Source organism: Chelmon rostratus, chromosome 18 (assembly GCF_017976325.1).
Source record: "Chelmon rostratus isolate fCheRos1 chromosome 18, fCheRos1.pri, whole genome shotgun sequence".
NCBI lineage: Eukaryota > Metazoa > Chordata > Actinopteri > Chaetodontiformes > Chaetodontidae > Chelmon > Chelmon rostratus.
In genome coordinates this window covers 8,822,152-8,849,145 of record NC_055675.1, presented here as the reverse complement: position 1 = coordinate 8,849,145, position 26,994 = coordinate 8,822,152, and the positions used below count along the sequence as shown (strand labels likewise).

General features: G+C 42.8%; 1 protein-coding gene across 1 annotated transcript in view; it reads left to right on the top strand.

The window, feature by feature from the left end:
• Window positions 1–24,650, top strand: part of LOC121622182 (MAM domain-containing glycosylphosphatidylinositol anchor protein 2-like) — a 162,344-nt gene extending 137,694 nt beyond the window's left edge. The window contains exons 12-18 of the mRNA XM_041959068.1: window positions 2,732–2,909; window positions 11,013–11,033; window positions 13,256–13,411; window positions 16,389–16,550; window positions 22,243–22,373; window positions 22,959–23,055; window positions 24,061–24,650. Of these exons, the coding sequence (XP_041815002.1) occupies window positions 2,732–2,909; window positions 11,013–11,033; window positions 13,256–13,411; window positions 16,389–16,550; window positions 22,243–22,373; window positions 22,959–23,055; window positions 24,061–24,149 (834 nt within the window). The 3' untranslated portion in view covers window positions 24,150–24,650. The remainder of the gene's footprint in view (window positions 1–2,731; window positions 2,910–11,012; window positions 11,034–13,255; window positions 13,412–16,388; window positions 16,551–22,242; window positions 22,374–22,958; window positions 23,056–24,060) is intronic.
• The last annotated feature ends 2,344 nt before the right edge of the window (window positions 24,651–26,994 follow it).

Here is a 26,994-nt window from a genome sequence, read left to right as displayed (position 1 = left end):
AAATAAAATGATACATTCTCTTTTTTTCCGAGTCTTCAAACACACATACATATACTTACAGACCAACGCTGTGTAATTTATGGTAATTAACTGCCATGCCTTTTGTACTTTAGAGGATAGCAAAAAAATCAAAGGACAGGTAGGCACAAGTGCTCCATCTGCAATTACTCGTGACAGACAAAACACTCTATTTACCTGCAAACTAATGGTGATGAAAACTTGCACCCCTTAATTGTGGATCATCCAGGCTGTAAGTAATTACTTAATTGGTATTGTTCACACACACACACACACACACACACACACACACACACACACACACACACACACACAGACTCTGCTTCACTGCTACTACACCTTCAGTCACTCTATCTCTGTCTCTCCTGGTAGTAACACACTTCCTCTTTTCCTCTGACTGAGAAGGGCATGTAAAGTCACTAATTGTGATGCAGAAGCTGTAACTTGTCTTTTTGCAGCTCTTCCCCTTAAACTGATTCTCAAGGATAAAATGTACCCTACTTCTCTTCTCTTTGCCCCCAGCAAATGCAGCAACAAGCCCTCACTTTGTTTCTTTGAAATTCCGAGGGGCTGTATTGTATCACAAGACATGAAGAGCATGAGCTAATTTTTGTGTGATACCTGAGCTCAGTCACCTGAAGACAGGCTCGCTCGTGTGCTCTGCAATGTGCAAAGACGAGATTAAAAAATTCCTGTCAATTCAAGGTCCCTATAGAAAGGGATAGCAAAACAATGTAGAGCAAGATTAAAGAAAAACTTGAAGGCAGTAATGTACAGAACACAAAGATGTTGTGCTTGCTGTACTCATAAAACACCTCTATTGCAAGGACAGTAATGCAGTCTGAGGCATATCTTTAATGTGAAACATCTATCAGGGATTTTTCTCTCAGCAAATGCAAGAATATCTCTGCTGCTTGCTAATAGGAGTCTTTGAATTCAGAGGCTGGGAGCTGCTTTGAAAGTAAATGTTGCTAATGAGCAACTAGCTGTCAACAGCTTACGCAGAAAAAAGTGTTTTTGTTGTGTAGCATTTAATGCTGGAGGATCATACAAATTCCTATAGACAAGGTTAATTGGCAAATGAGACAGAACATCCTGCACTGATGGTGAGGGGAATACATATTTGCTGTGATCATGTGATCAATATGTTCCCAGGAGCAAACTCTCCATCAAGACTGTCCTCTGCAGTGTACACGCTCTCCTTTTGTGGTGGGCTACATACAAAAACTTGTGTGCTTGTGTTGTTTGTGTGTTGACAAACCACACACAGAATTGCAGTAGAACAGTAAAATATGCAACTCTACAATGTACAATGCAAATCTTTACGCATTCAGAAATGTATTTTAATGTGTTTGTCTGACCTCCGTCTTTTGTTTGTTCATCATAGAAAAGTAGTGCTCAAAAGAGAAAGTTTCTCTTTGTGCTTGAGCATTCATTCTGAGAAAAATACAAGCTATTGCCTACATTACCACAACTACACAGAATAGCCAATAAACTCAAATATCCTCAAAATATCAAATCCTAATATATTGATATAAAAAATAGCAATAAAAAAATACACGCATAGAAGTACATACATTGGATATACTGCATATATAATTAATACAATGCAATACATAATTGCTGTTATTGTGTAATGTCAAAATATTTGGACAAATTGGATTTTGATGCTTTGGCAATAAGCCCCTGTGAATTGAATTGTACAAATAGCTGTTCAAGATGCCGCTCACACTTGCTACTCAGGTTGGATCACAGTCTGTATTGGCAGAAAACAAACATGTAATTCATAATAATGTTCATTTGTCACCTAAATGAGACAATATTATATATGTTTTATAAGACAATGTTTTGGAAAGGCCTTTTTGTTGAAGTGTAAGATCCATTTTGTTTCTCCCGAAACAGTTGTGATATCGCTCTCTCCAAAGCCACCAAACTCCATTCACAGAGACAGTAATTTTATCAACATAAAATACATTTCATTCAAATTTGACAGAAACAAAATAAAACTCACTTGCTTCATCTTTCTGTGCCTCTACATTTACCACCAACTCTGCTTTGGTTGAAATAAACTCTTAATTTGCTGGATGAGAGAGAGGGCGGGACTTACATCCCCCGGACAGTGTGACAGGAGAGACTTAAATGGGATGTACTTCAACAGATTTTGCTGGTAAAAAAACAAACAAACAGTAATTACTGGACAACAGAAAGTTTTGTGACTCCTGTCCGTCATGCGGTGCATTCAGCGCAGCCACCGCAGCGGTGCTGCTTTTTTCCACAATCAAGTATTAACTTTCACAATTGAATGTAGGGTTGAATATATATTCAAATTTAGACTATTCCCTGACAACCCTATCTTCCACAGCCATTTGGCCTGGTGTGTTTCCACAGTTGCCCAGAATGGACAAAGCAAAAAGCCATTCATATATAACAAAAGATGTAGTGGGCCCAAAACCCTTCCCTGTGGGACTCCATGTTATAGGTTGACTTATATCTTAAATTATAACCTTGGGTAAACCCGTGGTGTAAAATGTTAATCAAATTCTGATGGCTGCAAACACATTGCTGACAGCTTCTCATCAGACTGTGGTTGATGGTTCAAATGCTTTTTTTAAGTCAGTTATGTATAAAATGTCCGTGTGTTTGTGCATGTTGGTACAGAAACAGAACTTCTTAGTGCTAACCTGACCCTCTTGTGGTTCCTCCTCCAATCCAGATGGGGTTGCAACGCTGGTGGGAGCAGGAGATACCTGTGGACGTAACAATCAACAAAGGAGAGCTCATGACACACAACCTGACTGAGCTCATAAAGCCTGAATCCTACGAGGTGCGCCTCACCCCCATCACACGTTTTGGAGAGGGTGACTCCACCATCCGGATTGTCACTTACAGCGGTGAGTACTGTATACTAACTCTAGGGATGTGTTTTTCGAGAACAGTGATCAGTCTACACTTACTGCAGTATTTTAATGTTTGGAAAATAAAGAGAAAAATAGGGTAGGGGAGACACAGGAGAGCCGTATTCATTTCAGTCTTCTGCTGACACATGTGGTTGCACAGGTGGAAGAATTATGGCTACAGCTGGTAATGTTATCCTTCAGCTAACTCAGACATACTTTTAAATGAACTCCAGCTCGAGTTTTTTCTGCTGCATCATGACGCATGTTCGTTGGATATCAAAAGTTCACTCTGGTATTACCAATCATTGCAATCACGATGATGATGTATTATTTATGATATGGATGAGGAAGGACAAGTAGAAAGTAAACTCATTAAGATCATTTGAATTGCATCTCAACCAACGCAGTCATCAGAAGACAGCTTGAAATCAGCTTGTTTTGCTTCTTTGCCAGTGTGAATGAATGCTGATCAGCTGACTAATCATCTCCTCCTCGTGACCTTTATTGCTCGAGCCGGGGCTGTCCTGGACTGGGGCAAACGCTGGCTTGTTGTTTCTGTGCATGACAGATCATCATGACATCAAAGCATCAGATGACTCAAACTTGTAGTTTTGGTAACAAGACCTCACAGAGCTGGTCAAAGATGAGTCATGTTTTGCTTTAGTCATTTTCCCCCCAAACAATATATTTTTTGTGTGCGATTCCTTCTCATCTCATTTGCCAGAGGATGTGATTTGTCTCCTGGGATGTTTTTTCATACAGTAAATAGCAACAAATATTTTGAAAGGTCCACAGCCTTGCCAAGCACCACATGGCCCCTCAGAATAAAAGCTCACTGTGTCTTACTTGAGACCCAGAGAGAAAAATAACATGTCCATGTGCTGTCATATTGTTTGATTTGGTTGTAGATTGTTGAATCAGGACTATAGTAATAGAATAGCAACCAGAAGGACATCATGAAGATGATGTGTACAGTATGGTGTGACACACCAACCTGGTCAGGCCAGTAAGAGAACATCAAAACACAATGTATTTCTCTCCAGAATGAAAAAGCAGCTTGTGGTGGATGAATGCTGGTACACAGCAGTGCCAGTGAACAGATGCACAGGTACTTGAGATGTGCATTTTCAGAGACAAACTGCCTGACTGTTTCCTGTCTATCACTGGCTGCTGAGGTCTTCCTGAGTGGTGCTGCTGCACTTGTGAATTATTCAGTTTCACTGCAGCTCATCATGGCTGGTGAAAAGAGAATTGGGAAAGAGAGGAAGAGAGAGAGAGAGAGACAGATCCGCTTCTTCTGCTGTTAGGTTTGTGGTTAGTATGTAATCTTGTGTGGTCTCGGCTAAACCTTGAATTGAATTCTGCTGAATTGAATCAAATTGAATCCAATCAAACTGAAGTGAAAAGAATTGAGGCTAATTAAGAAAAAGAGAGGCACAGAAGGAGAGATGGAGGCAGCCAAGCTGGGACTGAGGAAAAAAAGAGAAGAACAAAGTAAAAAAAAAAAATAAAGGAAAAAGGAAAGAAGAGAGCCAATGCTCATGTGTGAATCAGCTGCCCAACAAGAGACTGGACTAATTATTACTCTAGGGCTGCTGTGTTCTCCCACGCACAGCATAGCGCCACTGTAGCAGCCTAATGTAGGACTGAGCACAATCCACTCTGTTCAGAGAACATGTCACCTCAGACTTCCTGATTGACAAGTGCAATACAGTCATGATCATCTCTATTACTGCTTCCCCTTCACTCTCACTGGACCTGTTGGGCATCTGCACAACCGTTGTAGCACAATGATGAAATGAATGTGTGAATGTGATTACAATTCCTTATGAATATAATATAATATTAGTTATACTATCTTTGTTTTGAAACCTATATGTTGCACTTTGCTTTCAACGTCAGTGTGAGTCAGAGACACATCAAAGAACAGTGATTACGTCAAAAAGACGCTTTAAAGTCAGTGGTTATACAGCTACATTTTGCAGAAAACTCTCTGTTTTTTGATGCTCTCAAACAGTCTGAGCAGCAACGAGGATCTTGCTGGTAGAGCTAATCAACCGTTAATGAACACATACACAAACATTATCTATTTGTTAAATCAACACCAAAAGAACAGAAGGTTGAGACTGTGGATGGAGCTGCTGCAGCAAACACTGTTGGACCGAGGGCCAAGTACTGGGCAGAGTAAAAGTGAGAAGTGTCATATTATAATGGCTGCACTGTACACCTGAGTGAGTAACTGGATGCTACTTGTCAGCTGGTGGCCAAGCAGCTGGTGAAGGGGCCGATGATAGTGAAGCATGACTAAAGCAGCTGATGCCAGTCGGCTAATGCAAACACAACCTAAGTGGACTAATACAAAGCTCGATTTCTTTACCTCTATACTACGAACTACATCTTAGCAGGTTTTAATGGTGTAGCATGTTTACACTGGAAAAGTGATCAAATTAGTATACTGGAAACCGTATGAATGCTAAGGAGCCTTTATTTTTCAGCGTGCTGTTGATGGACGCTATTCTCCCACAATGCAATGCACAAAGGCAAAAAAAAGGGAAGCTATAGCTCATAGCTGCTAAAAATTAAACAAATTGTCCAAGGTAGTAACTTTTTTGTGAACAGCCCAGAAAACAACAAAAACATAGAAAAACATGATGCCATCTGTTGGTGTTAAAGTTTAATTGGCAGTGACATTTGATTAATGTGCATCATCGTGTTGTATCATGTCTCTCTAGTATTAAACTCTCCTGTCCTTTTTTTTGTATACCAACAGCAGAAGTATTATAATAAGACAAACAGTATTTAGTATATGTGGAATTGGGACACACTGCTTTCCTCTCTAAAATGCAAAAACCTTTGCTGCTTGTTTGCGTCTCTCTGACTTGATACTTTGTCACTCGAGCTGAAAGCAGGCACTGATCAGAAACCTGTACATGCTGTTAATATTCCTCAGTATCCTGCTTTCTATTGTGTGAGCAAGTGACAAATAAAACCTTTGAATCTTGAAATGTTTAACCAAACAGAAGTGAAAAACTACAGTGCATTACCACTCGGTGACAGTTTTCATCAGTGGTTTGCTCTGTCGCTGCACTCCAAGGTTGTGTGCCTGAGTTCACCTTTAGCCGGCGTTTTGCAGTGTGGAGTTTGCACATTTACCCTGTCCAAAAACACATACAGGTCAGGAGTCTCTAAATAACCCCCAGGTGTGATTGTTTGTCTCTTTGTGTTTGCCCATCTGTTTGTGTTTGCAAGGGCGTAGGTTTGAGAACAGTATTTGAGCGAACCTGTTCGCTTCGTCTGTGGAGTGAAGTCATGTTAGATAATTGCGATGCGCCCTCCAAGAGGCCACATTTCCAAGATGGTCAGCGCTGCTTCACAACCAATGACAGCGCTGGTAGGGAGAGAGCAGCTGTTTCTACACGCCTCTCCCTGCTGATTTTGACAGAGAATCATTCAAAATTCCCAAATATTTAGTGCTCTGCTCCTGCTACGTTCTTAAGTGAGCGGTCTGATTAATAAATGTAATCTATTCTTTGATTTTGCATCAGCAGCCTTAGGGCTTGTGTCCATATAGTCTTTTTCTCTCTCACTGCACAAGCGCTTCATCCCAGCAATGAAGCTGAAAGTGAATGTGGAAACAAACAACAAACCAAAGAAATATGACTATAATCTGGTTTGTTAGCTGTTTTTGATAAACATTGCTGTCCTGATCTGAAGTTTTAACATAAGGCCTCTAAAATCTATGAGCATATATTTGCTCATCATTGCCCAATAGGCCAAGTGATCATTTTGCTACACATAAAGTCGATGGCAGCAGCTTTTCTGTGAGTTTGCAAGAAAACACAAAAGCGGTTATAGTGTCCCCAGCTGTAGGATGAAGGATGGTTGTGTCACCAAGCTCCAAAGACGCTCTTTTAAATTTTGCTGCAGAGACAAACTTGGCATCTGTTTGATGTTCCTCATAACGCTCCTCTCTCTCTCCCGTTTCCTCCAAGACGAAGGATTTAATGTTCAAACCTTCTGTCAACCCTCACAGTGGCACGGTAAACCACGGCTGCTATTTCTTAATTTTCCATTTTTATGCAGCTCATAGTGACATAAACAGTACGATGCCTGTCCTAAAGTCAAAACCCACTAAATCTTACATTAAATACAGCTTTCTGCTTCTGATGAGTTCTGTCTCCTGCCTTAGCTGAGGAGGTGTTGGGGTGTTATTGCTCGGCCTGTGGTGGTTCACTGTAATCCCTGTCTGAGCTTTTGTTCAGTCCTGGTCTCAGCTCTCTGTTTACCTGAGAACTCATTGAAACATAGTTTTTGAAAGCAATATTTGTGTATGTCTTTTTAATACTGGGGCCTCAAGCTTGCAACATAGAGTTTCTGAGGGAGGGCAATATTTCCTTAAAATATGAGAAGGAAATATATAATGATGCAATGTGGCAAATGCTTAGTAATTGCATCATCATCATCATAGAACCACTTTTCAAGGCTTGTTAGTCTGCAGAAGATAGCGCAGCTGCCATCTTACCCCTGTATTTTTGTGTATTTACTTAGGAGTCGTTAAAAAATATTGAATTTAAAGGAATAGTTTAACATTTTGCTGTGGCAGAGAGTTGGATGAGAAGATCAATACCACAGTCAGCTGTTTATTAACTTAGCAAAAAGGGGTTACAGCTCCCATGCTAGCTGTTTCCCCCTGTTTCCAGTGTTTGTGCTAAGCTAACCACCTGCTGCCTCCAGCATCATATTTAAATAATAGTCATGGCAGTGGTATCACTCTTCTCATCTAACTCTCCCTAAGAAAGAAAGCACTTTGCTGTTTTTTCTGCACATTTTTCTTGCCTCAATCCTCTGCTTACTCTTTAAACCACAGTTAAGCTGATCCACGTGGTAGTTCATCAAGGAATCATGCACACACTGATGCAAGAGCAGAATAACACATAATAAATTATTGGGCACGGGTTGGCTCTGTCTGGAGGAACTGCAGACTGCAGGAACAGCGCAAAATAGTCACATCCTCTGTTCGGGAGCAAAGATTTGATCGAAGGACACAATAGTGTGATGTCGCTCGTGTTATTTTTGTCAGGGAGACATGAGGGGAAGATTGCCGAATCACATTTGCCCACGCTGTTATTATTCCAACTGATGGTTTGGAGCTGTGAAGCCGTGACAGGGCTTTCTCAGAGCGTCATGGCACCCACCCAGACCCCCTAAACATGATGGATGGGAGTCTTGGAGAGCGGGGATTATATGAGGTCAGTAAAAAAAAGAAAGAAGCTGAGCTGCTGTTGTCTATGAGGACGCTTGGCTGCAGCCATGGAATTGTCTGCTGCTTTGTATTACAGCCGCAAGCCAGTGGGCAGGGAATCCTGCCAAGATGAAGTCAGTGTTTGTATCCGGAACAGCCTCTACGGGCCGCTGTCCTTTGGCGGTCAATGAGCTCACTTTGTATTTCAGTCAAAATTAAGCAATTTGGATGGAAGGTACTCATGCATCAAGCAGCAGTTTGTTTTGTCCTCTCAGTTGGAAAAGTAGGAACTGGGAGTCAGACATGCACCTAATGCGTGGGTTAAGGACATGACCTGTCATAAGCTTTCAAAGACCCGCATTGGAAACTTCACTTTATGGCATCAGCTGGGAATGTTTATCTTGAGAACTATCAAAATTACATTTCATCCTCCATCATTATTTGCGGCTTTCTTAGCTGCAGGGGAAAGCAGAGTGCTGCAGCATTAAGAAAGAGAGGCATTTTTGAAAGCCTTCGCAGTTTGCTTGAGGCTTTCACAGGTTTCACACCTGTGCTTTAACAACATGCATTGTGAGGAGAGTTTGTTTGAGCTCCACTCGTGTTTTCACGAGTGGCAAAAAGTATTCAAAGACAAGAGCTGTAAGATTTCTGAAAGAATAATTTAAATGGTCAAGTTAACAATAGATTTCAGTCACTATTTTATTTCTTGTTTGTTTACTTATATGCAGTACAGCCATCTCAATTGGAAGATAAATTATCTGTGCGTGTGTGTGTGTTTTAGAGTGGGTGCACACACAGCAGTAGTTAAGTAGCCTGTGGGCCTGCTCTGTGCTCAGCTTGATTTCCTCAGTGGGGGTAGAGACATTGCTTGAGCAGACACATTCATCTGGGCGAAGGCACCATGAGTCAGCCTGGGGAAGCTGCAGGTAAAAAAAAAAACTGACAACGAAACATATTTTCATAACCATGGTCTTGGAAGACGGGGATGGGGGGCGACAACGGCAGGAAGGAGCGGGGAGGGGGAGAGTTGCAGGAAATAGGGGGGTTGAGAAGGAGGGAGCCGGCGAGCAGGAGGTGGGCTGAAAGAATAGAGTTTTGTCAGAAAACTCGGCATCCGTTTCACAGGCCCGAGGCTGTAAGTTGTCATTTAAAACATTTTCTCTGCAACAGCCCGGATGATTTCCTCCCTCTCTGCAGACTCTTTCATTGCAGCAGCACCACTCTGTGCAGTCCAGTCGAGATTCGGCGGGAAGCAGAGTGTTGGGATGCAGGTATTTTCACAATCGGTAACATAAAGGATTATTAGAGCTTTTAAGCGCTGAGGGTGTACAGACTGTTCTTTCCACACTCGTGCCCCCCTCATGGTGAGGCTTCAGCTGCAGCGTTGCAGCTCACTGAATGTTTTATATGATTTAATTGGAAATTCAATGGTTTGTTCTGTCTCTCTCTCTCTCTTTCCCTCAGTGTGTGTGCGCTTATTTCTCTTTTCTCCAAGCTGCAAGTGAGCAAGTAGACACGCATTTCCATGAACCACAGAGCAGTAAACAGAAATCACTAGCGTTTCTGTTTTTATAAAGCCCGGTTCCTCTGTCCCTGCAGCACTTTTTTCAGTCTTCAGTACATGTTTTCCTTTGTAGGAATGATTTGTTATTACTTACTTTAATTGGCTGGATTAAAATCAATTCCCCCCATGAACAGCGAGGTTTCATAAATCACGCAGCAACATAGTTTTGTGGTAAAGCTGATGTATCGCATCTATCCAGCCGGTCAGCAATCGATCATGAAAATGCCCATGAATCTTCTTGACAGGTTAAATGATATTTACTCTGCAAAAAGTGAAGTGCAGACTAACTGGCTCGTTGCAACTCCGTGTGATACCCTTGACCTTTCTGTGTTTGCTGTGGCGGTAGCCTCTTAAATTATCAATGAGGGAAGCATTGAACTGCGGTTAGGTGGACAGAATGCAAAAGAAGTCTTGCGTGTGTTTCACTGGACTCCAGTCATCAAGTGTTTGATCGAAAGGTTTCCATAATGGCGGTGTTGGAAACACAGAAAGAATCAAGGATGTTACAGAAAGGTAATTAGCAGACAACTGCTTGTGATAATTACTCATTTTTATGATTTATTGGCTTCTAAATGGAAGTCTAAAATAGGCTTAGTGCTCTAAATGGAAGTCACCTTGAACAAGAGCATCAGCAATGGTGGTAAATGGCAATAATGATAAGCAGTTTCACTATAAGCTTATTAATGTGGTCAGGCTGGTCCTCCTAATCCCTCTGTCTTTTACATTTGATAACAGACAGGGAATGACTGCCGTCACCTTTTCCACTTTAAATCCCAGACGTCTCTCTTTCTGCCCGCTCAATAATCATTGCTATGTGTCTTCCAGTGCATTGCTTCCTCTTTGGCTGTGTGTTTACTCTTTGTTTGTACACTGTGAACGCAGTAGAGCTTGACAAAGATGGAGCGTGCGCACTCTAATATGCTCCCAGTGTTTTAATATCACAGGACAATATTTCCAGCCTTCCCACGGGCCTCTTTCATTTTGTTTAATGACAGCAGAACACTGAGCTAAGTGTGCAACTTTTATATATGTAGACTTTTATTAGCTCTGTGCCTAAACAGTAGATGACAGCAAGACAAAAGGTTAATAGCAACAGCTACTGTGTGCATGCTTGTGTTGTATTAACCGACAAACATTATATCAGCCAAACATTTCTTTTAAAGTGCAACAGATTGAGTGCTTGTTCAGCCTCTGCCTCTGTGCGCATTTCCTTTTAATAAGTGTTCCACGTATTGACAGGCAGCCAAGATATTCTGTACTAATGACTGTCCCTGGCCTTTCTCTTTCACAGCTCCCATCAACCCTCACCTGAGTAAGTAATGTGCACCTCACTTAGCATGTCTCGTCAGCGAGGGGCTCACTCTGTCGTAAGGCAGTCTGTGAGAACAGTGGGGAGACTCAAAGTAACTGCACATCCCGTCGAGATCTGGCTCTCAACATGTCACACTGCGCTGGGAGATCCTTCTAAGTGTTCTTAAGTCGTTCTAAATAAAGAATGACAAATGAGACTTTTCTGTCGGAATTCGGAGTAAACCTGCATCTGGCTATTTGACGTGCTGAGAGCTTAAATCTCTGCAGGACACGATGGCTGGCGTGTGTCTGCATGCCGTTTTGTGTCTGCGCGTGTGGATGAGTATTTGCACGCTCTGTGCTTCATGACCATTACTTATGCATGCATTTGTGCAGTATGTGTTTATATTCTTTAATGTTTAGTCCCATTTATGACGCATTTCATTGTTGAAACTTTACAAATTCACATTATGCACACCTTGAGAATCCACACCTAATCATTGTTTGCTGTGCTGCAGTGTGCTGTTGTGCATTGTGGTTTATTTATTTATATAGATATATATTTTGGTGGGTGTTCACACAAACATTGCCAACATAATAACAAACATCCTAATCACCAACATCATTATCCAAATCCCCGAAGGAAACTATCTTACCTGCACGCCTCCTCTTTCTCCCCCCTTCCTCTGCCTCTCCTCCAAATCCCCCTATCTCTCCCGGGCGCAGAAGGCGAAAACATTTAGTTTAGCTCACAGTGGATGGGGGCGTTAGTGTCTAGCGCCGGGAGCTAGACCTCCATTTAAATCTGCATGCCTGTGAGGAGAAGAGTCAAGAGTGCCTGCAACCCGGCCCCTTCCTCCGCTCTCCCACTCCACCACTTCTTCCTCTCTTCTGCTCTCACTTTCTATCTCTTTCGCGGCATCACTGCCCTCTTCCTCCCCTCGGTCCATCCACCCACACTCTACCTCAGTCTATGTTACCTCCATTACCTGAGTAAAAGCTGCAGATTCTGCTCCTCTCAAGGTCACCACTCCAAACTGCTCCCAGCTATGTTTTAATAAATCAATGAATATTTATCAGAACACATGCCTGCATCCTGAATCTGAATTCTCTTTTTTTACTATCTCTTTGAGGACACTTCTCAGCAGCATGTCCTCTGGTTAGGTGTTTTTGTTTGTTTGTTGCATTAAATGGAGGTTTTGACACTGCTGATCCTGCCGCTACCCCTTCATTAAACTGAGCGTGTTAGTTCCCCACGCACCAGAGTTCTGGTTGTTCATTAGTGTATTTACTGTTAGACATTCCCCTACATGTGACCCATCATAACCCCGCGCCAGACTTACAATTACTTGAATTTTTTTCTTGAAGGGTGACGAAACCTACAGCTTCATTCCCTCCCTGCACACTCCGCTGGTTCAAAAATTGCAGTCAAAGGGGCGTGGAGAGCAACGGAGGAGGAGGGTGTGGGGCACCTAATATCTCTACCTGCACACCCACCATAGAGAAGATGGAGAAGGAGGGAGGCGGTGTCCATTTCAAAAACTGATTACACAGAGTCCTACTAGTGAGACACTACAAAACATCCAAGGACAATCAGCTCATTATTGCTTTCAATCAGGAAAAGGAGATGTACTTAAAATCATTAGCAGTTCACCAGACTCTTCTGCAGTGTCAAACAACGCATAGAAAAGCATTAATACCTTTAAAGAAAAAACACGATTTAGTCTTTCCACCCTCTTTCACATGAGATTTATATTTTAATATTATTTTCTAAAGCAGTGTGTGTGGGAGTGGGCTTATTGAACGCAATTCTCCATGCCTCAGTAGTGGGCTGTCATGGTATAGCTTCTAATAACCACTTCTGATACAAACACACACACACACAGGCACACACTGCCATTGGGTGTTTTCAGGGTGCAGCACTGTCTCTGCAGAGACTTTTCTGAACTGAACCAAACTGCGTGTCGTTCTCAGGGAAAAGCCGAACGCACTCGCTGACGTCTCCACCACAGTCAGCGAGAGGTCACATCTTAATTTAGAAATTCTGTTCACTAGATCGTATGGTGTAATTAGGACTTTGCTGTTGTATACCCCCTGAGACACGCACACACACTCCAGGAAATCTCATAAATATACAGTGGGTGTCACACTGCACACATACTGTACTGTATCTTCGAGGCAGTGGAGAACTTTGCGCTCTTTTATAATGAAGTGAATGTAAGAGTCTGCTCTGTCGCTCTCCAGGAGAGTTCCACTGCAGCTTTGAGGAGGAGCCCATCTGCATGTTCACCCAGGACAAGAATGATGATTTTGATTGGACGCGGCACAGTGCTGCTACCCGCGATACAAAGTACACACCCAACACCGGGCCCAGTGGTGACCGCAGCGGTTCCAAGCAGGGTAAGTGTTCCAAATGTCTAAGCTTGGCTTAAGTCTTAACTGGTCACTAAACCCCACAAACAGTCCAAACATAGCTCAGCTGCAATAAAAGCAATACTGAAACAGTATTGTTTATCTCCTCTAACGTACGAGTCAAACCTGAGCATGCTCAGTTAACTAGCTTATTACCAACAGCAGTAACCAAAGCCAAGCAGCTTATTATTAGCTTACTGCTGTACAGTATTTATATAGTGAAACAGCCCTGTTCAGGACATCCACTGTGTAGTATTTCCACACTGTGTGGGAGCCGGTCCTCGATGTCACTGTGTCAAGAGCGGAGGGTAACATCAGCGATTCGAGGAAGTTAACACTCCAGCAAAACGCTATGTAAAGCATTAAGTTTGCCAGACTCTTCAGTTAGACTTCATCCTCAAAACCTTTTCTCTTGTAAATTTCACAATTTCAAATGATTCAAAAATATGAATAATAATGGATAAATCTAACCTTTTTATTGTGTATCTGAGTGTGTTTTCCTATTAGTATTAGTAGGCATAAAATATAAAAATGGTTTGCTTTGAGCATTTACTGTCTCCCTCGTTGAAAGATCAAGAATCTATGAATATGCAAATGTATCGGATACAAGATGCCTCCTACACTTGTCACTGTATGTGCACTGCACGTTTCAAGTTTCCACACCACACTTAAACTGCAGAGGTTTAAGGTGAGCACAAAGAAACTTTCCTCCTTCAATAGGTCCATTCATTTAATTCTACTTCAAAACCAAGCAGAATCTTTTGTTAGCTCAGTGTTCTTTCGACATTACAGCTGTCATGACGTGTCAGAACCACAGACAGCATGAAGAGGAGAGAGGGCGAGAGAGTCTGTCAGTGTGTTAGACCTGTTCACAGTGTTCCTCTCCGCCTTTCGACACATGCTAAATGGCTTCAGCTCCCCATGATACGGAACAAGAATATGTATATCGAGAGAGCAGATACATGTAATCTAGCAGTAGATAAAAAAATAATAAGATACAAATCGTCAACAACCTCAACACTCACTAACCAGTGAGTTACTCATTCGAATTTCTCTGCTGGGGATTTATGAACGTAGCTGCTGATGCATCAATATGAAAAAAAAAGTTGTTGTAAGTGATTCTTTTTGCCAGCTGTCAGTGCAGCCCTGAAAACCCTGCACCTGCTCATCGGATTGGAAAAAAGGTGGTTGAATGCACACATTTAAATGGTCACCACTCTGTTATTTCTTATGTAATCCATGCATGAATACATGAATTCCCCCAGTGCGCAGGAAAACGGTGTGATTATCACGTTACTGCTAAATTACAAGGGAAGATTGGCAACACGAGCGTATTGTACCTTTTATACAATGTCTGCAAGCATCCCACTAAAAGTTCCACTTCTTTGAAATGTTGAAATAAGTTGGAAAGACTCAAGTGTTCCCAACTGCATAATGGATGATTTCAGCTGTTCTCATTGTGTCACCAATGACTTGATGCAGCACAATCTAACAATGAGCAGTCCTCATCATTTATTTTCAAGATAATCTTGTAACTGAGTCTCTGTTGCCTTCTGCAGGCACCTACACCACAGAGATCTGTGCAACATTTATTATTCAATATGTTACTTACATGTGCTGGTATTCCATGTTCAAGAATTTAATAAATGAAGAATTGCCAAAGTTGGATTTGTAGGACCCCATCAGAGGAAGGTATCTGTGGTTGAATATACTGTAAGTGCCCATTATGGTGCTGTGGCACCAGCAGCAGCTGAAGCAGTAAATAATGCATCAGCTTTAATCACCTAATGGTTTCAAACGTCCAGCGTTTCATTCCCAGCCCCATTCCTCTTTGTGTATAATTATCTAATATGAGATTCAGCTGAGGGAGATATTCCATTTGGCTGGAGGGGCGTGGAGCCGCTCACCATACCTTCTCAGTGCCTGTGGCAGGGCAGAGATTGGCTTCAGATTATGTGGCTCAGACACAATCAGAGGGCTGTTTGACTCACTGCCGTCACTGCTGTCCATGACTGAGGGAGCATAAATGTAACCCCATTGTTATCGCCTCGATTTCCCCCCGGTTAGAGCTATTAGCAAAAGGAGAACTGTCCTTCGTAGGAAACCCTGCTCCTTATCTCTGATATGGAAGGTTTCATTTCCATCGTGCTGTCACAGACTGGCCAAAAAAGCAACTGAGCATGACGAGGAAGCCACGCTTTTTCCCGGCCTTTACGATGACAAATAATTTGTTAGTGTATCAGTAAGCAGTTAGAAAGTAGCTGTGGGATGCTGAACACCGCCTGAAAGAAGCTCTCATATATTTCAGACAGTACATTCACTGCAATGACTTTGTCTTTTGTCCTGAGAATATCCACAAGACTTATCCAGATAATGTACTATAAGCAGTGTACTGCATACAGAAGTATTACAGTAGACATACTTGTTGGGTAATTAGCATCAAAGATTATTTTTTGTTTAGTGTAAATTTGTCCTTATTTTCATAGTTTTGACTATTTGCCTTATAGGTCATAGTAACATTGCACTCAGCGGGTTAATGCAGACAATGTGGGAACAGAGAAGCAAACATGAGCAGTCAGAAAGTTTTAAATATGTTAGCCAGATGTATTTGGAAGCGAAAGCAAAAGCAAATTGAAAAACAATACCCAAACTGTTTAACCTACCTTTAAAGAGAGTGCACACTAATGTGCAGTGATGGATTATTACCAAGGATAAGTCAGGGTGGCGTCACCTTCAGTTATACCTTTAAATAAAGTGCTTTAGATAATCTGGCTAAGGTGTTGGCTTGTTAACAACATGTATATCATCTGACCGCTCAGCATTAAGCTCAGTAAAGGAAGGTGCAACGTCCAGAATCTCAGTTATATATTAAGACGATTTTGCCTGCTGGTAAATCTTTACTTGCAATGGCCTCCTGTATATATACACGTATGTCAGTGTTTTTTATGTGTCCCTGTGTTTCAAGGTTTCTACATGTACATTGAGACATCAAGACCACGAAAGGAAGGGGACCAAGCACGGCTTGTAAGTCCCTTCTTCAACGTAGCACCTAAAAACCCTTACGGCATCACCAACCCACCTGCCTACTGCTTCGGCTTCTTCTACCACATGTATGGAAAACACATAGGTAAGACACGTTCCTCACAGGCTTCATCGTCGCCAGTCTGTGTAACAAACATCTGTGTCGCTCTTGGATTTAATCTGCTGTATATCCACTGCTGAAAAGATCGTCTTAATTTATATTCATAGCAAATTGATGGAGAACAAAATAATTATCCTCGTTCTTTAAAGAATCTGTCGCTGTTCTGTGCGTTTGGTTGCTTAAGCAGCAAAAGCAACTTCAAGTGGAACTCAGTTGCTTTGGCAATCCACTGCTAAATGAAGGGGAAGCGTTCCTATCTGTGCGTAACTAAATAGCAATCAATGAGGAAACACCAAACACATTTCATGTACCAAAAAAAGAGTCCGTCATCAAGCGGCTGTGGGACACCACGCTGGCTTTGAAACAGAAATTGAGAGCTGAGACTCTTGAAATTGCTGTCCGCCACCTCCTTGTGAAACAGTAGTCACGCTGAGACAAAAAAGAGCGGTCGCACTTTATCCTGTAAGCACCAGAATTTCAGTCATTTCCAGAGAGTTTGTCCCCGTGGTGGGTGCGCGGGGAGTTTTGTGCTTTCATGCTAAAATTTTGTAAGTGCGGCTGTCAGATGTTTCATCATGTTTTTTTGCATCAAACCCCTTCAAAGGTGTGTGCACAAATCCCGGGCATTAGCTCTTACATTCCTTTCTGAATGTAGATAACAACCTTGTATGGACCATTTGAAGATGGCGGCGCGACTGAAGGAGCACTCTGTGGCTTACGTCTGATTCTTAGGCTTCCTTCACCAGGGACCCAATCAGCCGACCACAACACTCCCCCTCTGAGTGCGTGCTGTTTGTGTGTGTGTGCCTTTGGGAGTGCTGAGCAAAATTGGATCTCTAGCACAAAAAAATGTCAGGCTTACACATTGTTGAAGGCCTGGAGTGACGACTTCCTGTCTCAGCTTCACCCCTCATCATTAGCTGCTGCACAGGTTCATAAGGCAGGTGAGGGGCACCGCTGGGTGATGGAGCAGGGTCCTCTTGGTGTCACTGGGGCCGGTTTGTCTGACGGAAAGCCGATGTTGGGCTCTCAAAGCACGATAGAAAGCATTTACAATAATAGCAAAGAAGTCATTCTATACTTTATTAAAAAGGCTTTAACAAGGTTTCTCAAATTTGTCTGGAACATCACTTGTCCTGTTTTTAAGACCATGGGGAGAGCTACAAATACAGGAACTCGACAGTAATTCAAACCTATTTAATCTGTGTCTTGTTAAAAAAGAATATGTCAATGTCTCATAAAGCTTCCACAACCCTGTCAGTAGTTCAGGCGACCCAAACGTTTAGGAGCTCTTTATCTTCGATCTCCACATATTAATGGACCCAAGCCAATTGACTGCCTCCCAAATCAGTGCAGCTCCCTTACTGGCCTCGACGGTTGTAGTCATGCATGATGTTAGTTAGTAGTCAGTGTTGGGGCATTTGGAACAGGACACCCGGTCGCCGGTGTTTGTTGGGTCACTGCACCGTTGTGTGTCACTGACTCATATTTTGGCCTGGTTATGACTTTTTAAAGCCCAAGCCACCAGATGTCTTCCACTTTTATCCACCATGGGCACCTCTCGTAGAAACATAGGTGTCTTGTGTAACAGAGCGTCACCTTTGACATTTGTACCTTAATAAAGTCCAGTGACTCTATGGTTTTGGCAATGGTTCTGTGGCATCCATGACTGGTTCAAAGTCTGTCAGATCGCACTCTGAGCCCATTCTCAGTGATCCGCTCACATGCAAAGCAAAGTCTGGACATAGATTACAAGCACAGCAGCCTTGAAGCACCGTTTGTGTGACATTCGAGGCTGACACGCAGAGTGACAAGCATACGTTGCTCTCTGCCAGCGTGTCTGTTTGTAACTTTGTCGAAACTTTCAAATCCTACACAAAGGAGCTTTAAAGCCTTTGAAAACTTGGGTTCAAATCTTCAGTTTCTTTCAATAACAACAAAATATTTATGACACATTGAGCAGCAATCAAGAGTTGAACAGTCAGCCATCAGCTGATCTGCTTCATCAGGACCATGTTGGTGTGGTTTGATCAGATTTGATTGACAGTGAACAAACAAGCCACCAACTGTCATGAGACTCTGATACAAATATTGCTCAGTCCTGATTGGTGCATGAAAGTACATGACATCACCTCCTCAACTGTGGCCCACCCACTTCAAACCAGTGAGAGAAGCAAAGAAAAAAAAACATGGAAATCTTTCATGTGAAATAAGCGGCGCTGTTCAAACAGATTATTTGTGTTCATGTGGGACCTCATGGCTCTTATGAGAAGCTGATTGATAAAATGTGTTTTCAGGGCCTTTGAAAAGGGAAATTACAGCGACACCTGACAGAAAGAGAGAGCACCACAAAAATAAGTATCCAGTTAAATAAAGATATATTTCAGCCAACGGAATACAAATAAAACAATACAAAAACTGAATAGCAGACAAGGTGAAGATGGAAAAGGAGGGAAAAGATAGCGAATAAAGTCGAAGAGGGGGCGAGGTGTTCATTAAGCTTGAACTTGACGTCCAGTAAACTGTGAAATCACTACAGGCTGGCAACTGCACTCTTCTCTCTTTTGATTAGATGTTTACAGCGAGCATTTGGCAGCATTTACCTCAGTATTCTAGTGAGACATTGGTGGTATCAGCGCCATCTCCTCCCTCCACCTGCTCCGCTCTGAGCTTCTGCTAGACCTGCTGCTCCAACTGCAACCCGCTCTGCCATCTCTCTTCATCTTTCTCTCTTTTCTGAGTGCACAGGCTTATATATGTTTTATGAGTTAGATTTTCTTCTCTGAGTCACCGACTCGCCGACTTTTTTATTTCCCTTTGAGGTTTGCTAAATGACTCTTATTTGCATTAATGATGTAAATACACGGGCTGGAGGTAAACTGCTGCCTAAATAAGTGTTGAGTTAATTTTGTTTCTTTATCAGTGAGCCTTTATATGCGGCATCACATTGACCTCCACCTGGTGAGCTCTCCTGGTTATTCAGTGTAATCCAAAAATGTCACTGTGAATGCTTTCACTGGATTATTATGAGTAATGTGCATTTTCACAAATCTTTCAGATGTTATTATTTTATACTTTGGTGAACTGGCCCTTTAAGCATAACACTGAGTTGACAAGAGGACTCCATAGGGTCTGAAGTTTAACCAGGCTACTTTTCAGCTGTCCTCAGTGGAAAGGCCAAGCGGACGTGTCCAGGTGGGGGGGCCGGACCAAACATCTGGAGAGGTGGAGGCGAGGGGAGGTGGAGAGAATGTAAGGATAGAGGTGTCGGAGGGCGACTCAGCGGGGAGATGAGAGCTCCTCCGGCTCCCTGCCGAGGTTGAGTAGGCCGTGACATTTCCAATTTGCTCAAATTGATCGCCGGCCAGACCCTCTCTTCCCCGCCCTCCCCGTCTGTGGTGAAGCCCATGCCCAGACTGTGGCGTGTTATGATGAATGGGCTAAATGTCAAGGACTTGAAACCCAGCTCAGATCCTCCATAGCTACGCTCCATTTCGTATTCTGCCTCTCCGGCCGTGAGACAAATTCACCCCGAGCTCAGGAATGTTGGTTTGTGGTATTTTCCAACCCAGAGTAGTGAACGCTTATGACAAATGGTCCAAATAATGTACTGTATGGTCACGTAAATTGTATATTTTCTCTTATCGCAGAGAAGTTTGTTGTTTTATTTAGTTTAAAGCTTTTTTCGTATTTAGAGCCGTGACTCACAAAGCCGTCAGATGTGTTCCAGCTCCGTTTTGAAGTGCTGGGAGTTTGATGCTCTTTGGGACCGTGCTGCTGAGGTGAGTCACACAGTCGAGTTGTGGCACGGTAGCGCTAAAGGCCAGAATCAGTCGATAAGGAGTTTCGCCTACACACTGATGGAAACAGTGGCACAGGCTCAAAGAAACTCCTCCGTAGTTAGCTGGCGGGGGGATACCTGAGACAAGGTCACACTTAATTACTGAAGCGCACATCAAAGTTTGCCTTTGGAGCCCGTGTCGCATTTGTTTATAGGATTAAGTCTCCAGCAAAGCACACCAAGCAAGTCTGTTTTAAGCCTGACCTTCTGAGAAGCAATGGAGTCATCCTTTCATTAGCGAGGAGGGTGGTACTGCACCTCAATCCCCCCTTCTCTCTTGTACTCTCTACATAATTGAAACATTTCCAGGAGCTATTTCTCGCTTTTCACCAGACGCACATCCTTCTCTTCTCAGATCTTTTTAAATTTCACAAGTGTCTGCCACAGGTATTCCTTTAAAAAAAAAAAGGAAGAAAGATACTCCAAAGAATATACAGAATATGCCTTTGCTCAGGATGTGATGACACTGACATAACCACCTACATCGCGATGAGTTCAAAGAAAATGTAAGCCAGCCAGCTCAGCAAGAATCCCCCTACATCCTAAACACTTCACCGGGAGATGAAACAGCGGGTCATGTTCCGCACACGAGCTCATCTCTCACTGGAGATTGTGCTGTCGTTGGGGAAAGTGTATACGGTGCTGATGAGAGAATATCGACAGGGACGTACGCCATTCCCTCACAGACATCAGGTCTTTTCTACGCTGTAATGAGGCACCTCGCTGAGGCGAAGAGATGCTTCAGAAAGCGAGGCTGCGGTCGGAGTCGCTGCTGTTGTTGCTCGCCAGTTGTGTCAATGCAAAGGTGCTGCTTTCCATTCGTGTGAAATTCACTTGACTTCAGAGCAGTGGTCCTGCTGGGCTTCACTATGGTGTCAATGCTAACCTGATTTGGGTCTTTGGATGCTGCTCCTGCTGGCCCACTGCTGAAGGATACTGCTCTCTCTCTCTCTCTCTCTGTCTTCCTGCATGGTGGAGAAAAAAAATCACAATCGGTGTGTTTGGAGAAGAGGGTAAAGTGGTTGCACTCGGTGTCATCATCTGACAGTTTTATATCAAAGCCCAGGGCCAGACAAGAGGTCCCACTGAGGGGAGTCTTCATTCAGACCTGGTATATAGTCTATTCTGTCTCAATAAGAGCCAGTATTCCGATGTTATTGTAAGGGTTATATATGGATTCAGTTGAAATGGATCTGTCATATTGCATTTCCAAATATAGAGGTGGCTTCAACAGTGACATCGAGTAGTTTCTCCCGTGCAGAGCAGCGGATGAGAAAGGAAGCCTTCTGAGTGGAAAGAGCTTGAAACTAATGATAGATTAGGAGGAACTCTTCTCCACAGGGAAAGTATTTACACTCACCAAAAATTCACATCACACATTGCCCATTAGTGATAATTAATTTGGCTTAATATGAGCTAGAGAATAATTTTTCAAGGCTTGCAGAACCCCACCTTAATAAATGTATCAATTCATATGACCTGAGTTTAACCTTTGCTACTGCTCGGCTGTGCTTCGAATGCAGAGGAATATATTAATTTGAAATGCAGGAGGCGTAGCTGAAAACTTGAGATCCAGTTTCAGTGCAGTCCCCCGCTATGGGTGGCTGTGTAGTAGCCGACACTGTAGCACCATGTAACATTATCTAATTATTATTAAGCTTTTTCGCCAATTGATGTTGCAGCTGCACATTATTCCGTGTCCTGCTTCGGCTCCACTGCCTGGAGGCTGGAAACCACTGACAGTAACAGTGTGGCAAGATTTTTATACATTTATTGTAATCATGTTAATGTGTGCGCGCTGACCTCTGTGTGTAACTGTCTCTCTCCCTCGTGCAGGAACACTAAACGCCTTCCTAAAGCAGAAGGGCCAAACCGCCTCCGAGGGCCCCGTGTGGTCGCTAAGTGGTAACCAAGGTGAGCGCTGGAAGCAGGCCAAAGTAAGCATCCATCCAACAGCATCCTTCCAGGTAAGACCAAAAAAACTTAATCAACCCAGTACACAGCGCCATTTCCCCTTGTTGCCCTCTATTTTCTTCCCTGACTGTGTTTGTATGGTGAAGCATTCGTTTCCTTGGGGGCTGCATATTGATGTAGCCCTTCACAAGCCTCGATATTAAGCAGGAGAGTGGACAGGATCCATAGACAGTGTTTGCTGGTGGGAAAGCAATATCGCTCACGCTTTGCCATCAGGAAGCCTAATCTGAGTGAGTAGCGAATATAGAACTGCAATATCCTCCATCATTTTTACGGCTGCAGTTGGGAAAGTAATTATAGTTTCCGCAGCACTTCTGTCTTTTTCTTTTTTTCCTGTTCCCACTCTCACGTCTAACTGTTCTAACACTGCAAGCATTCTCAGTTCTTCAAATTTTGTGACATTAAAAACTGAAACAAACACTTGCCACCTGCTGCTGCTTTTTATAAGTGGCAATTTGACAAATTTACATTGTGTGCTTACTTTTAGAGTTTTTTTCCAACAGTAGTGCTAATTTTCTTTTTTTTTTTGTCAAGGCTGAACATTTAATAAGACAACTCGTTATTCTGTCTCTCTGTAGGTGGTGCTTGAAGGAATCCGGGGGCCAGGGATCGAGGGAGACATCGCCATCGATGATGTCACGCTGGAGGAAGGGGAGTGTCGAGACCCACCACCCAGTGAGTATAGCAGCACCACGTCTCCACCTCCTCCTCCATCCCCTCTCCCGTCCCTCTTAACTGAGCTCCGGTTCTCGCTCTACATCGCTGGACGAGGTTGAGATTTACGAGAGGGGATCTAATCTTAGACAGTTGCCAGCATTGAGCGGCCGACTCATGGGGAAAACACAGTTGCCGTGGCAACAGTGTTGTAATCACATGAATGATGGCCACGCTGGCTGAGCGGAGCACTGTAATTGCGCTGCAGGAACAAACAGAAGGTAAAAACAAAAAAACAGGACACAGAAAATGGCCTGCACTTGACAAGGTGATATTTGTAGGCAGGCAAACGCTGTTCATTTGATTGAATTCCTGCTATTTATGCTTGGAGGAACATTATTTTCACGAGCTTCTCAAACTTAGACATCCCTTTAATATACCGTGGATGAATCACAGTAATCTAGTGTCGTTTTCGTGTGATTAGTGGAAAATAACCAGGCATCTATAAAGAGAATCAGTGATCTTGGTCTGCGAGATGGATTCTCGTTATTACTGCAAGATTATTAGTCATTTGGATCCATTATGACTTAAAGTGACAACATTAATTTATGTTGATGTTAAAAGAGTGGTCACCCAGGCTGAGGACACAGTAGTGTTAACAATTATACGTTTCTATCTCATATGATGAAAACATGATGTTTTTGACGTGAAGTTTATCGACAGAGCCAGGCTAGCAGTTTCCCCTGTTTTCAGTCTTTATGCTATGCTAAGCTAACCGGACGCTGTAGCATCTTCATATTTATTGCAGATACACGAGAGTGGTGTCGCTCTTCTCATCTGAATCTCGGCAAGAAAGTGAGCCAGCATATTCCCAAAATGGCAAACTTTTCCTTTAAACAAACTTGGCACATTGCATGTCCGTATGTTCCCGTTTTGTGTCTGGATCTGTGTTTCCATCGTTCATTGGAGTATAAAACATCAATAGCTACCATTATTTTCTTGTTTCTTTTACTTCTTTCTTTGTAGATCTCAGCGCCAAGGCTCCGTCCACATCCTCCCATATATGGCTGCTATGCGTCACCTTGGTGATGACCCTCCTGGAAGGTCAGAGGTGACCCTTCTCTCCGTCATCTCAGAGGCGAATATTCAGACCCACCGTCTGTGAACTATACCCTCGGCATCCAATCACCAAAGATTCATGCATCCTGAAAGCAGCAGGGGACCCCTGACGGCCCACGGAGGGACCGAAATTCATGAAAGAGAGAAAAAAAAGTGATAAAAAGTTACACAAAAAGTAATAAAGAAGATGCGCTAATTTTTTAAAGAGACCTCTTTTACAGAAAACACCCCTCGGTGCAGGACTCGGGATATCTTTACGAGCACAAAGACAGGTGGGCGATGACTTAGCCTGGACTTTGGCGAGAGAGTTCACAAGCGTCGAGGGAGGACAGTTTGTAAAGCACAAGAACAATTTTATGAAGTTCTGAAAATATCTTTGGAAGGCGGCGGAATATAGACACTGCTGACTTTTTGAAGAGGAAATAACATTTCCCTGCTTACAAATACATGGAATCAGACCTTTCTCTGTGTATCTTTATCTTCATCTTCTTGCACCAGATGCCAATCACCAACACTTGTTTTTCACTCTAGCCCAGCCTCACGTCACACCTTGGCATTTCTTTATCTGCTTGGTGCTGTACTGTAGAAAAACAAGGACTCTGGCAACATTTTGTTCCGTCTGCTTACTCCCCTGTAGCTGCCTATGTATCTTTTTAACACTGTGCTCACGAGTCCTAGTGGCCAACCGACAGTATGGTGGCAGAACAAAAAAATAATGCAGAAGAATCAGCGGAGGTGTAGACAGCTGGACTGGAGGGCAGAGAGAAGTTCAAGCTTAGGAGCTGAGACGAGGAGGACAGGTGGAGACGGAGCAGAGAGGAGGCGTGTTGAGGAGAGGAGGAGTGGAGGGAGAGGAGGAACGGGCAGAGAGTAGAGAAAGGTCCGATGAGTGAGGCCTGACTCGAATATTCAGTCAGCGGTCCGCCTGTGGAACAGAAGCCACTTTACTTTCTGCCATGAAACAAAGTGCCTTCAGATTACAAACCGAGTCGTGAGCCTGGGTGTTAATCAACATCGGACACATCTCTGTTCATGTTTCCTCTGATGGGCTATTTTCTACATGTTTCTTTTGCCCCACAAGTGCTGATGGGAGGGCATGTGTGTTCAGAGGGAGTATGGGGGCTGTGCAACACCCGGATTTAACTCCTGATGGGACAGGTGTCTGTGTGTGTGTGCGTGTCTGTGTGTGTGTGTGTGTGTGTGTGTGTATGTGTGTGTGTGTATGTGTTAGTGTGTTAGTGTGTGTGCCTGCATGCGCCTAAGCCTATGCCTATGCCTACGCGTAGTTCAGTGTGAGGGCAGCTGACCAGGCGGGGCTGGCAGACCAGGTTTGGAAGCAGTTTGGATAAAAACAGCGGCAAGAGTGAAAGTGAGGCTCTGGATCTTTTTCTTTTCTTTTTTTTTATTGCAGACAGTTTAAGATCATACAAGAGGATAAAGACACTTCGTCGAATGAATACCCCTCTCTCTCTTCCCGTGATTCTCCTTCCCTGCGGGCGAGCATTTTTTAACAAAAGAAAAGAACAACTGCTGAATCAAACATTGCGTTGTACAGGGAGGAGAGCAGGAACTTTGAGACTGCAGGCTCTTCATGTAGGGTGATCCACCTCTCCCCTATCCTCCACCATTTATATGGAACAATATGAGAATAAAAGATAATAATGACCATAATAATAGTCATGATATTTTATTACTCTAGCGAGAATGTTTCTCTGCTTTTACACAAACTGTGAAGATTGACTGTGGAAGATCTACCTGAGACCATAACCTTAACCAGCGGGGTTTTTAAAAAATGTATTGTAAAAAAGAGAAAACAAGAAAATGAAAAATTCCGTTCATTGTTGGTTATGACAAATGTTTTGAGGACTTGTGTCTTGTTTCTTATTTTTTTCTGTTGAAGATGACTTAACTTCCTTTCTCTTCTTGTTGTCTCCCTTTGCATTGCTTAAGTATCAAAGCTGACGGAAGCATTAAGAAGTAAACCAATTTGGTAACTGTATAACTTGTAAATGTTAAAGAAGCTCTATTCAAAGGTTTATGATAAATGTTTTATGTTGGAGTACAGGAAGCACAACATACAGTTTAAGGTCTCAACATATAAAATCCATTTTATATTTCTCTGCACATACGTGACCTACTCCCACTGGCTTTTCAACACTCTGAAACAAGTCCACGGTTAACAGCAAGCTGGTCATTTTTTACTTGTGACATTCATATTTATACCAGAACACTGAAGAACACAAAGGGAGCCCATTAAGGGGCCGAGAGGAACCCCTCATGAATGCAGACTGGGTAAAGGTTCGGCTTGGTGTTGTGGTTGTTCAGCATATGTAGCCTCTTCAGTGGAAGCCCGGGTTGGTCTGAGTGGGTCATGTACATGTGTGAACATAAAGCTGTGTACAATAGGTGTGATAAGAAACTGATACATGTAAAGAAGATAAATATGCTAAGCAAAACAGAGCAGAATGACGAGCATTTCAGGGCATCTTTATGTTCTGTGTGATGTTGTTACAGAGACATAATCACAACTATTATCTGCGATCCATTCCTGATTTTTTTCTGTCTCTCTTTCACTTCTATGTTTTTCTTTCCATAAGGCCCAGATCACAATGAATGTAAATGGAGTTCTGGGGGCAGTTCTTTTCTTACAGTCTTACTAGATGTAATGTTTTACTAAAACATGTTTTTTCTGTGTGCTTTTGATGATGAGAACTTTCATAGGTTGTTTGGACACATCAAGAACATGAAGTTCGCCTGACTTTAACACAGACTTTGACACAATTTCCAAAAATTTAAGCTCAGATAAAATATCCATTAGCTAGTCACTATATCCTCCTGTGG